The sequence below is a fragment of the Trachymyrmex cornetzi genome, unplaced genomic scaffold (genome assembly GCF_001594075.2).
Source record: "Trachymyrmex cornetzi isolate Tcor2-1 unplaced genomic scaffold, Tcor1.1 scaffold81, whole genome shotgun sequence".
NCBI classification, from domain to species: Eukaryota; Metazoa; Arthropoda; class Insecta; order Hymenoptera; family Formicidae; genus Trachymyrmex; species Trachymyrmex cornetzi.
In genome coordinates, this window is record NW_017300147.1 from 475,156 (window position 1) to 488,985 (window position 13,830).

A 13,830-nucleotide genomic window follows, 5' to 3' on the forward strand; every position below is an offset into this window, starting at 1 on the left:
AAAAAGATTGTTATTAAATTGTTAAGTTTTGGTTTAAAATAATGTTCCTTTTTAGCACGCCCAAGTTATTCGGGAATTAGAACAAGAGATGGAAATTCCTATTCTAAAAACCTTCCAGCCTTTGGAAAGGAAATCAGTGCCAAAAGTAGTTGACAAGCCCGTTGAATTGGAGATTCAAGTACCCAGACGGCCGATAGTTCCTCCGCCTCAACCACCCGTTACGAAACTACCCGTACGTATTAATTTACTCAATCTTACGATTTTTAATCTGATGAAAGTTTTTCTTACAATTCTTCATATAATCTTTCCGAATTTCTATATAATTTTATAACTTTTTAAAAAGTTTTTCTAATTTTTTATGTTAATTGGAACGTTTCTACATTGCTGCTGAGGTCTACATTTTTCTGGAATTCTTTATACATACGAATTCTGAAATATTCTAATGAATTAAACCAGTTTTCTTTTTGCTGCAAAAAATGTTAAAAATGGTAAAAAAGTCCTTTTTTATTCCTTTCATTCCAATTTACTCAAAATCCTAACGTGCTAGACAAATATTACTAACGGCATCGTGTTCAGCGCGAAAGAATCTTCGGGAAACGTACTATCGCACTTTATAGAGAAAAAAAGTGATTTTTATTACTACCTTGCAGATGGAAAAATTTCGCTGAAATTATTCCACGTTTTGAAATACTTTTCAGCAAAATTTCAACATTTCAGAAAAATTTTACAACGGCAAAAATTTTTAATAAATTTCAATTCAATTTTAGCGATTTTTTAATATGCTGCTGAAAAATTCACTTTTGAAATTTCAGTAAATTTTTAGCAATTTCGCTGAAATGTTCCAAAACGTGGAATAATTTTAGCGAAATTTTTTCACCAGGGTGTGTTATTCAACCTAGGGCTGTCTACATAAGGTTAAATAATCAAAGTTCTATTGTATTTAATAACTTAATAAATCATTCTTTTATCAATTGTATTTGGAAACGTGATACCAATTTTATCTGGGTACATACAGATGAGAAAGCAATCGCACGACGTTATTTTGGAGACTACAACGGAAATGGGGTTGTCGAGAAAATCCGCTTTGAACGACCGCTATTTCGAAAAGGAGAAGCAGCGTAGTCGAAGTTTGGACAACTTGCTTCAGTCGGAAGTCATGCCTTCACCGGTAAAACTTGCCAATCTCGGGCTTTCTTCATCTAAATTGAACGAACGATATCACAGTTTGGAAAGAATCGGTGAGACTCCGGCAGTCAGTAATGTTGAGTACATGACGCGTACTGAGATTACACCAGAGAGGAAGTATAGTAGGGTCACAAGGACGACGGAGCCCAACATCGAGGAGGAGGATCTCACGATTGACTTTGAATATCCGGATATTCAGTCCGTTAGTCAAACCGGAAGATCGGAGGATGATAAGAGCTACATAAGGTCGCAGACCAGGTTCATCAAATCGCAATATCCTGGTAAGTAGCTGAGTAAAAGTCATTCGGGAGAATTCCCTTAGTCTATATATCCCGATAGCATAGATCCACTTATATCGGCGGGTGTTTAGAAATTTTTCTTTCTCAGTGTATCAGATAACTTTATATTAAATTAATTGATTAATTAGCGATGTGGGCAATTGGATCTTTTCAAATCAAATTTATCATCTTATTTTCTTATCGTTTTTCGAAAGATTTTCAAAAATTGTATTGCATGTGCATTATATTATCAATGATTTCGAATTTGTTCTTTATTTTCGTTATTTAATTCGCTGTTGTGTAAGACGTATTTTACACTTCGAGAATTTCCATCGCGGAGAAAGTTGGCAATTACGCAAGCCAATTTTTCCGGATCAATCGCGTATCGATTATTCCCCTCGCGTTTACAGGCAAACGTGCGCTGCCGGGAAGCCAGTCTAGTCGCGCTTATATCGAGAAGAGTGAATATGGTGTAAAATCGTCTGCTATGTCCGACACCAGCGAGGCGCCTTCTTTAGCGTCGCATGTGAGACGCGTTAGAGTGCCCAGCCAAGCTTCCGACGTGGATCAATTCTTAGATGAGCTTTTTATGCCCGTATTGGATGGTAATCTTGACGAACTATCGGATGCCCGTAGTTTGGCCGCTTCGATAAAAGGTTCATATGATACCAGGCCATCCGGCGACCAAACAGTTTCCGAGAATTTGCAAAGAATCGACAATCGAGTTGACAGAATAGCTACAGTTGACGACTTTGTCGAAGGAATGATGATGAGAAATAAAGATGTGAATATCGATGCCGGTGAATTATCGAAGAAGATTAAGGGGGGTGGCAATATGGACATCCCTAATCAAAACGCAGCTTTTAACTTCACCCCTATTGCACAGAGCATGATGTCACCACCTATGATGATGCCTATGTTTAACGCTACTCAACAAGTTCCGTCCGCACAGAATAGCAGTATGAGCATGGGTGCGAGTTTCATGCCCATTCCGATCTACAGCATGCAGGGACTCAGTCTACCGCAATATCCCAATTCACCGCCTGGCCAAAGCAACGATATGATGGCGTACCAACAGAATTTGCAACGAGCTTTCCTGCAGAGTGCAATGGCGCAAAATATTCAGATACAGCAGCAGCTGTTAGCGCAGAATCAAGCTCTGCAGCAGCTCTTGGTCCAGAGCCCACAAAACAGTTCAGGACAGCAACCGGTAAGAAATTAGTAAAGAGAGAGAAAGAAATAGATAAAGAAAAAGAGACAAAAAATCTGTACATAAAGTTTAATGGTTTATGTGATTAAACATAATGATTAACGATTGATCTTCTTTTACCGTGATTCAAATTTAATTAGTTATCACAATTGTTAGACATAATCCGTCTGGAAGAGTCCACATTTTTCTTTTTCCAGACATTTAATTCTTCAAATAATTCTTTGATACTTTTTTAAGAGATGTTATTTGGGCGAATAATATTGGACTCCTAAAAATTGAGTCACGATAAATAGATCTGAAGCAAACGTTGCATGTCGAGCACGATCGCGAGAGGTTTATCGCAATCGGTACGGCTCATAATCACGTTTCACGGTCACTTGACTATCATTAACTCGATGATCTATCATCGATAACCGGCAATATTGCGCGCTTAATGAAAGCTAACTCTTTTAACGAAATTATCGTCGTTCTGGGCGATCCTGTGGGTTTCTGAGCCGCGCCGCGGCACGGGGTGTGTGTTTCCAGAGCACGGTGTTACCCGCTGGCCCCTCAAGCATGAATCTTGTTCCCTCAGCCCCCCCAATCGGTGCCCATATGGGGCCCAATGATTCTATCGGACGCTACTCCAAGGTATCTACTGATTTTAACTAACCTACGCTGTACTTATGGCTTTCCTAGGGCTACGGAAATATCATGTGCATATCGTCTAGCAGAAACTGAAGAAGATATTTGTGGAATTAAGGCCAACCTGATCGAACAATGTCTTATTCATCAAATCATCTCGTGATTTTTTTTCGGAATACATTTTTTAATCTCGAGTCAATCCTCCTGCAAATTTCATCGCTGTAAATAATTTTCTAAATTGAATAAAGACTCCATCTAATCTTTCTTGGATTAGGTTTCATTTAGAGAACCCGACGACGGTGAATTATGGTCAACTGAGAAACGGGGAAGCTCCGTGCTAACTTCCACTCCAATCAGTCAACGACAGGAAACGATGACAGTAAAAGCCCAAATTCATCGATCTCAGAGTCCACCAAGGAAGAACGCCGAGACCAACAGGAAGACAAGCACTGATTACGTGCGAAAGCTCAGCGTGGATCGCAAAGTAGTAGATAGAAAGGCGTCATCAGGACAGGCAGACATGAAGAGAACCAATTTAAATAAGAATAACATACAGAGTAACTTTACTAATGTGCTCAGCGAACTGAAGAACAGGAAGAGCAGCGTGGACAGCAATCCTTCAAGTTTGAGCAATAACAAAGGTGTTCCTCCACCCCCGCCGATGCCTCCGCCTTTGGAGTCTCATGATCCTTCCGAATCTAGACCGTTCCTCGATCCGTACGGTAGGGCGAAGACGGTGCGCATCGGAAAATGGAGGTAAAATCCACAATTCGACAAACTGATATAGTGAATTTAAAGAATTACTTATTTTCATAATATATGAACAATTAAAATAATAGAGCGAATGAGAGTCAAGCGCTGTAGTTAATGCATATAAAGTAAAATCCACAATATAATGTGGACTATTATATATGTAGTTGTCAAAAAGATAAATTGTGTGCGTCATTCACATAGCAATTACAAAACCGAGAGAGCTTTTATTGGTTTAAAATAATTTTATAAATAAACGACACACACCCAAAGAAGTAAGAAAATTGACAGTCAAGAAGATAAAAATAAATGTAAAATGATCACTTACCCTAAAATGCATAGAATGTCATTCGCTGACTAATAAGTACTAATAATATCTTATTTTCATGTTGCCTAGATGGCCACCGCCTAGCGACTCGAACGAAAATCAAGGGCAAGACAGTTTCATAGAATTCAAGATGCGTCAGCAACATCAGCAACGCAAATTAACGCCGCAGTATCAGGAGTACGATCAGGGTGAAGGCGAAGCTACAACGGAAGGTGGTGTTGAGTGGGAAGAATTCGAAATTGAGAACATCGTTAGCAACGAAGATCGACCCACAATTGCGCAAACGACCGTGGCGAAACACGAGAACGGATATAAAGAAGAAGGAGAAAAGAAGAAAAAGAAATCGAAGTAATTGACATCATACTTCTCCCTTTGCGTTTATATCGGATTTAAGAAAGCGACGATACAAACTGTTGGGTCTTTTCGTAGGTCGGCGTTGGAAGTGGGCGCGCAGAGACCATCGCCGGGAAGTATAGGAAAGTTGAAGCTCAGCTCAGAGATGAGGCAGAGGTTGGAGAAGGTAACGGCAAATCATAGCGTAAGATCCACGAAAACGGCTGAGAAACCCGCTCTCCCGCGAGAAGATGGGAAGGTTAAACGGTTGGAAGATAATAGGAAGCTTCTGTTGGAACAGCAACTAGGTAATTTAAATAATTTTTGTGTATTATCCTAGATCACACAAAGTCCAGAAATGGGACATAAAACTTCTTAAAGGTACCTAAAAGGTATCCTTAATCCTTAATGTGTTATTAGTTTTAATATTGGACACGCTTGCTGTATTTGTGAATAAAGCCACAAATATCAAAATTAGAAGTAAAAATATATTTATTTATTGTTCGAAAAATTGGAATTTTAAGGTGGCAGGTGGGACGATTATGCCTCTACTGTTGATGATACCCAAAGCGTTACTTCTAAGGGTACAACCGACATGATGACACAAGCTCAGGTGGTAAGAACACAGATTGAAAGAATGGAACGGCCTGTACCTCCCCCGCCGCCCATCACGCCGCCGCAGCCACCGAGTCCAAGAGGCGGTAGTGTATACAGTAACAGGTAATGACATCACGCAAATTAACCTCTTCAGGCGTACGTTATAATATAAAGGAACACGGTAGTGTCATTACGCTCATCTTAACTCAGAGACACTATCGTGTCTTCTGATGTACATCAAATTTGAAAACATTTTCCATTGAAGTTATTTAATTTTATCGACATCATTGAAAATTAGATATATACATATAATAATGCATATATTGAAAAAATAATTCAAATTTCGAAAAAATTAATTGTTTAGTATGAATTACTTATTAAAGACGGCGCAGATGCGAGAAAAATATTCGTGACCATAAAAGAGACGCAACATTCCGTAGAGAGTAGGAGACGAGATACGGCCGATCGAAAAGAGGAAAAGAAAGAGGAAAAGCGGATGGATTATGTATAATAGAATTTTGCATGAATTGTGTATAATAGAAACTACAATAAATAAATATACAACGATGCAAAAAATCACACCTCACAGAATTTAAGTAAAACTCTGTTAATAATTTTTTTTAATATTTTGAAATAAGTAATTATGAGTATATACATATTAATAGAATGAATATTTGAAAAGCCATAAAAAAGATTTAGAAAGGATTTTGTTACGTTAAGTATAATGAATGTTGTTAAATGACAAAATCAGCAAACAATTTATTTGTTTTTAGCCAATCCGGTGTACCTCAGCCGCGATCTCCGCCAGCACCCATCGAACCGAAAACACGCGACTCCTTCCGCACGTCTCCGGACTCCGAGACCTATGATCATTTCTCAAAGAACCAAATGTTCAGCCAAAGTCGTGATATCTTCGCTTCGCAGCAACATTTGCGCGACGGTCACGATTATCGAAACGACTTCGACAAGATTCGCGCTCAGGACGCCAAGTCGAAAGACTTTTATAGCAAGGACAGCACCGATCTGGCAAGTTCGACGCGCGATCGCAACTCCGACTTTGACTCGCGCCGCGACCTCAACTCCGAGCTCTTCGACTCCAAGTACGCGTTTGACGGATCGACCGGAAAACGAGATCCCTTTGGCATGACTCGAGACGTATCCCCTAAATCTCGGGACAGCTTCGGGATGCCGTCGCCGCGTGACTTTGGCGTAATTCCAAATACGAGAGAGTCCTTCACAGTCGCGCGGCAGAGCTTTAACAAGTTGGATCGGGATGTGGATAGACGGTCAAGCGTAGCTTCAACCCATCGCACCGACAAGATGGAAAGAATCGAGATTGAAGAGTGGCCGGAGTTTCTCAAACCGGTATTACCGCCGGCGGACAAGCCGGAGATCGAGAAAGTCCAGGAGGTGATGAATACCAAGCTCTATCCGCAGACCTCTAACGCGCATTTTACATATAACAGAGTTACATGGACTTTGAGGGTCAAGAAAGAAGTCTTTGCGCCGAACGAAACACTGAATAGTCCTTTGGCATTGCACTTGGTATTCTGTCAGGTTGTATACGACGTGCTGGCGACCTCCAGCATAAGAATCACCAAGGAAGATCGACAGAACATGCTGAAGATGCTGGATAACTATGGCGTTACGCTGGATAATCTTCAGAGCACGCAACATAAGATTACGATCAAGAAGAATGTCGTGGACATGGCAAAGCAATGGCCGTTATACTTCGCCCGGATATTTCCTGTATCAGTAAGTTTATATTTGTTTTTTCATGATGCCTAAGAGCACTAGCCGACAAAACTTTATTTTTCTCATATTAAATTGATGTGTTTCTTACAGTGTTTTTGTGCTTTTATCCAAATTAATGAAATGGGCAAAATTTTTTAGTATAACATGTATTAAAAAATTCCCTTTTTTATATCTTCTACTCAAACATAAATATACGATTTATAGCTGCTAAATTTCACATAATTTTCTACTAATTATAAAAGACTTCAAATGAATCATTTTAATTGAATAAAATACTTGATACACAAATGTGCTATTAGCAAAATATATATCAAAATAACATAAGAATCAGCTAAAATTACTCATTTAACGAAATCATCGTCGACCAGTGTAATTCAAAAGCGATTTCTTTCTATCAAAAAACACCAATCAAAAAATAGAAAGGATCTGAAAGTTTCTTTACTACTTCACGGCCCGATAATCTTAATTAATACCCTACTGAATTAAAATTAAAATTAATTAATGTATAAACTTTTAATTTAAATCTAGATCGGCCCTCAACACCCGGAGACGCAACATGTGGCGGTGTCTCATCACGGACTTCGTTTGATCAAGCGCACGCTAAATGGAGATCTGATCATTTTGGAAACCCTACCGCTAGAGGATATTGTCTCCGTGAACTCTTCGAGGCCGGGTGTTTGCGTGCTGCAGATCGCGTCGGGAGTCAGATTACCTCTACACACAAATCGCGCCCCGCAGTTGACGGAAATGATCGGCAAATACATTAGACTGGTAAGTGTGATCTTGTCTCTTCTATAGACGCGGTCGAACATCGCACGCTCGTCTACGACCAATTAGCAATGGTCGACCGCGGAAACGATAACGGCACACGTGATATGCCTCGCAACGTCCCTGTAACGAGGCAACCGCGGGCAACGCCTAGTGTAAATTGCGTTTCCAGTGAGCGGTCATATATGCTGGCCAATGCCTTCTTCCCCGTCTCTCTTTATTCTTCTTCGCTTTAGCTCTCCTCTTTTCCGCAATCGGAAAACGTCAGCATCAGCGATCCATCACCGACGCTCTGCTCGATGCTTCCATTATTCTACACTTCTTCGGCATCACAATGTGGAATTCGCTCCAGATCACCATCGGGAAGTTTAAGACACTTGACACATATTTAAACAAAAATTCTTTAGTTATCTGTAATGAAGCGAGTGTCTACCACTCACAACGTATTATCTTCTGTTTTCTTTATTTTTATTATTTGCATAGTTTTTATTTTATTTGTATTATTTCGTCGACATTTGGAATGCCGAGAATTTCCTGCAAATTGGCTTTTCTTGTTGATAACTTTCCGTTGTAACTTCGTAAAAAAGAGATTTTAATCTCTCGAATGTCTTGATCTTTCGTACTTTGACGCTGTCAAAGACGATGTATGCGAACAAATCGCTCAAAGGTAAAAGTTTCTTCTCTATCTCAAATACTTGTTGAATCTATCCTTAGTGAATCATTAAGACGACGGAACAAAGTGGTTTTTTTTTACGCGCGGATGAGAGAGCGCGAGAGAAAGAGCAGGAAGGAGGGAGTCTCGTCTTTATGTCTTGTGCAAACGGAGAGATCGGATTTCTTATAATACGTGCTACGTCTATTCATTAGGTACACCTGTAAGCATCGTCGCCGCACGCGATTCATGGAGCGATCGTTCAACGGGACGTTCTCCCGAATACCGATGACCGAATGTTAAATTGCAAACTTTCATTATTCTTTCTAAGAAAGAGAAAGCTGAGAAAGGGCACGTTGATTTGATGTTTATTAGTAATTTGTTACAATGTCGCACGTGTTGTATAATTATATTTCAGTGCCACAATGCACAATCTTTTTTAAACCATGGCATGAAAGCCATTTTCCGGTGTAGACCAAATCTTGTGGGTTGAAGCGTTTAATTGTTTTTGATCAATATTTAATAAAAATTTTACAAGTACACACGAACAGCTGGTGTTATATAGGTATTTATATTTTTATAATTTATTTTTTCTAGACTCTTGTTCTCTTCTTTTTTTTATAAAAATCTTCTCTGTATGAATACTTGTTGCATTCATTTTGTAGACGGCTCAGAAATTATGGTTCTCGTCACAATTTCCTTACACTGAACTTCCGATTCCAATCTTACTTTCACATTGTCACTGACAATCCAATAATTTCCTTCAATTATTTTCGATTGAAGTTTTCTCTCGAGCGGGATAATTATCGAATAAACGACCTTTACTGAAGCATGCGCGCGATTTCAAATTCCATTACGGATTATATAACGGTAAAAGAGCCGCATAATCGCGAATGCGTGCAATGTTTTCGCGCAACGGAAGATGGATATTTCTTCGTTGCATCTAGGCATAGTCAAAGATTAGCGTCAAAGGAAAGAATGCGATCGAAAGAATGCGGCGAGTCGTTCGTAAAATTGTATGATTCATAAAAACATCGCATGGCATGGAGACCAGCCAGTAGTCGTAGAAAGCCTGCAGTTTAATTAATCTCATAGCGATTCCATTGTCCAATGCGTTTGTTGAGGAGAATTTTTACATTACAAAGGAATGTTTATTTCATTATACTTTGTTTCTCTTTTATTACTGCTAATTTTAATTAGTGAGCAGTTTTCATGTGAAATCAAGAGTGGTCGAACATCTTACACATATTATCTGAATTGACGAATTTGATATCTCGAAATTAATGGTAAATGAAATAACATTTTTATCTCGAAATTCTTTATACTGATTTGGTTTTTTATCACTTTGTTTTTTTATAATAATTTATTCGCTTAATTCTTTTAACGAATAAGAAACATTGATGTTTCTATTAGTGTTAATCGTCAAGTGTAATCATTTTAATCTTTTGCATTTTTCTTTCCGCGGAGATGAGTTTCGATAAAAAAAAAGAAGAACGCAGATACTTGGATTTCTTCCGAGTGATTCCGAGTTCAAGCAACTCGTATTTACTGGCGGCGGCAGCCTGCTCTCCTCACGCCACACGGACACCGGAAGTGGTTTGAATTGCTAATGCGAAACGGTGCTCATTATTTCTTTTTACCACGTTGGCCCAAATCTCCCTCACATTCATCATTCTTTCATCATTTTGCCCTTAAACAAAAGTACAGAAATTTTAAAACCAAATTGAATTTTTATTTTTACAAAAAATGCTCTCTTTATAGAATCTATTAGGAAAGTTTCGACTGCAACTACAGAAAAGCGTGTTTCATAATATATTTTTATGGTTTCGTGCACGCTGTTTTGCGAGGTTAACATTTCCGTATTAAATATATATAATTAAATTGTATATATTTGCAATAATTTTGAGGCTTTTATAGATACTTTCTACGTTTCGCGGGTTATATCTCCAGATCTATTAGAACAGAGTTTTCCAACTCGAGCACGGTGTGCCTTTTACGTTATGAAATCCCTCTCTTCCTTCTTCCCCCCATTAGGCTTCTGACCTCAAGAGACAGATTACAGTACCGTATACTATGATACCGCTTCTGTCAGAAATCTAATCGGAGGAAAAAGAAAGGATTTCATAACGTAAAACGCAGTGCTCGAGTTGGAAGGCTCTGCGTTAGAATGTCAACATTTTGTGAACATTGCAATTCACTTTATCAAAGCGAGCCAGATATTTTATACTGTGTAATTTTTAGTTCTGTTTTGTGATTTGAATCTCGTAATCGAACACTTTTTTAATTTTTTAAATTAGGAAAATATTAAAATTTTTGTACATGAAAAGATTTTGCGGATGATTGAGTTAAAAATATTCATGTGTAAAGTGGAAAAACTTCAATATATTATTATACTGTCTTTGTTGAGCCGGTCATGGCCGTCCAATCAAATATCCTGAAGCCAACATATTTTTCATTAAAGTAATAGGTCTCGTATGTTGCAAGCGCGCTAATTGGAGAACAATAATTTCACTGCTTCGTGTGCATTCCGTGCGTTCACCACGTGACATCTTGACGGTTAGAATTGCGGAACGAAAGAGCAAGTATATAGAAAACGTAAGAACGGAAAGTGTTTTTCCGCGTTCACTGTCGCTCGACTGGTCTCTCTAATTCTACGCGAAAGGAAAAAAAAAGGAAATGAATCTCGCGACTTCGGATCGCGGAAAATATTTCGTTCTTTGGCGCAAGAAAAATGTCGCTCTGTAAGAACGCGGAGTGAGAAAGTGCCATTTCTCCGGGGACACATATCGGTTTGAGTTAGTCGACACGATGAACGAGTCTTTGAAAATTGAAGTTTTCTTCAACGATCTCTTGAAATAAAAATGCAATTATTTTTACGGAATGGCAAAAAAGAGATAATATTATTTGAAAACTTTATTTTGAAAAAAGTTAATGTTTTTTAATATAAACTTATGATGTAAAGAGCAGACAAAATAATTTTGTAAATTATTTTGTAAAAACACACAATTAAATGTTTTATTATATAAACAAAATATTTGCTGTTAAAAAATGCCTCGACTAAATAGTTCTGCTGAAGGCATTAAATTTTTTATCTATAGTGTATTGAAGTATTCGAAGGATTAGAAGGATTGAAATATTTGAAGAGCTGAATGCACATGGAGTTACATTCTTAAGGACTTAAAAGCGAACGGATTTTAAAGGCCCCACGGATAATCGGTTGTTTCCGTTAACAGCAGGTGCATCGACCGCATACAGCCGTGTGAACTTCAAAAGCCGTTTCCCGAAGCAGGTCTTCGAAAACTCTCGACTCTGCTTTTTAATAGACGACAGTGGATATATGGGGAAAAAATTGAAATCATATCACGATAGGCGTGGGACTGAAGATTTTGCGATCGGATCCCATTGAGTTGCAAATCACAATAATTCCGCATAATAAGCCTATCGCTTCCAACTCTTTCCTCCTCTTCCGGTTCTGATTTCTATTTCATTGCCGTACTCGCGGGGCACATTGTCGACTTGTGGAATCACAGTCGCAGACAACCATACAAAGAATTTCCTTTCATCCGTGGAGCTCTTTTACTTACACAGACAACTTGATTATTCTTCGAGAGAAACATCTCGGGTGACACAGGTGGTTTTTATATTATTGCACTGAGAAAAATGTTACGATTATATTAACAAAATTATACAAATAAAATACATTTTGATTATATTAATATCAGAATTCTAGTTCGTAATTGAATTTCTAGTTATCTCGACTAGAACGTTTGATCAATTTAAATTTAAAACTATAAAACCTGATCTACAGGATATAATATATTCCCGAGTTAAACTTAAAATATAAATTTGAACATAAAATATATTAAATTAAGACTTCAAAACAAACAAAATTTTTCTGTAGAATTTTCATCTCTAGATGTTAAACGGCGGTGACATTTTCGCTTCCATCGCAATCACTCTTTTTCTTTTTAATTTAAATTCTTTTTATTACTCGATGACAATCATCAAGATGATATCTTGACGCTTATATTATCTTGGTTTTTGTTGGATTTATGTTGCTTCAGACGGTATTATCAACCAGCTTTGTAACTGCGTTTGGGCGAATTTACTACGAATCAATGTTTGCTTTACAAGAGCATGGATCACAGCATGTGTAAGAAAAATATACACTATAGAGACATAGATTAGATGCGGTATTCTTTAATTTAAATCATCACATTCATTATTATACTGAGCCGAAACGTACGGCATAACATTTAGATTGTGTTTAAATAAATTAATCTTGTTTTTTATAATTGTGTGCGCAAAAATTATATGGTTTACTCGGTAATACAGACGCGACTTTAGGATCCCCTTAAAAGTTTGATTTGTACTTTTATTGTTGAATGTACTCGAATTCCAATTAATGCAACCGGACTTTTCCAGTATGATACAAGGACGCGAGAGAGCTGAGAGCTCTAGAGTTACAGCAATTTTAATATTGAGAGTTAATTACAAAACGCTCGACGCTGAATATTAAGAAGCTCCCTCGAGAAAGGCGGATAATAACAGGTGCGAAACTGGGACGACCTGTGTATCTGCAAGTGTTTTCACTTTATCAACATTTTTTTTTATTTCGCTCCGCTAATGAAAAAAGAGCGCTGCATTTAGATACTTTTTTTCGCCGCTCTCGGGCAATTTTATCTGGCTCTCGGAATTCTGTGTTTAAACGAGGAAGGTAGATCTCGGTGATGGAGCAAAACGCTCCTTGACGTGTATCTCGTTCGACTATCGAGAACGTAATTGTTCCGATCGGACAAGATCGAGCGGTCTAAAGCGGAGAGTACCTCTCCGGTAAGAGCGGCGCAGCATGATTTTTCATGCCTAGCTAGTATACCGCGCCACGCATACCGGGAAACGTGGTGGGGCCCGACCCAGATATCCGTCTTCCGAAGGGGCATCGGCTAACAGAATGCAGCCGGCAGGGAACGGCGGTACCTTGGACTGCCTTGGAGTCGGAAGCCTTGCGGCTCTGAGCTCTTCAGTTCATCGACTGCCGCCGTGCCATGCAGGTGCCGCGGCACTCGCCTCACTCGCGTACCTTTGACCAACAACTTGAATTTCGCGCGGAACCAAAACTCGATACCAGAGAGTCCACCGATTTAAATCTGCTCGCGAAGAAACAAAGTTGGTAGGAAATAATAGTAGTTCCTCTCAGACTTCCGAAGCTCATTTTCTGGGGAAAAACACTCACTCGAAGGATTATTAAAGAAAACCTACATCTTCCTGTTCACAGTGCACAACAACTTAAAAAGCTAGAATACTTCTGAAATCAAGTTACACATCTTCCTTCCTCGATCTTTTGACACTG

The 13,830-nt window shown here is 38.6% G+C and overlaps 1 protein-coding gene across 1 annotated transcript in view; it reads left to right on the forward strand.

Moving 5' to 3' along the window:
• Positions 1-13,830, forward strand: part of Myo10A (unconventional myosin 10A) — a 45,649-nt gene that overhangs the window by 21,863 nt on the left and 9,956 nt on the right. Inside the window, exons 18-27 of the mRNA XM_018519064.1 lie at positions 56-232; positions 1,016-1,466; positions 1,874-2,673; positions 3,199-3,303; positions 3,572-4,053; positions 4,445-4,723; positions 4,805-5,016; positions 5,233-5,428; positions 6,079-7,060; positions 7,589-7,831. Of these exons, the coding sequence (XP_018374566.1) occupies positions 56-232; positions 1,016-1,466; positions 1,874-2,673; positions 3,199-3,303; positions 3,572-4,053; positions 4,445-4,723; positions 4,805-5,016; positions 5,233-5,428; positions 6,079-7,060; positions 7,589-7,831 (3,927 nt within the window). The remainder of the gene's footprint in view (positions 1-55; positions 233-1,015; positions 1,467-1,873; positions 2,674-3,198; positions 3,304-3,571; positions 4,054-4,444; positions 4,724-4,804; positions 5,017-5,232; positions 5,429-6,078; positions 7,061-7,588; positions 7,832-13,830) is intronic.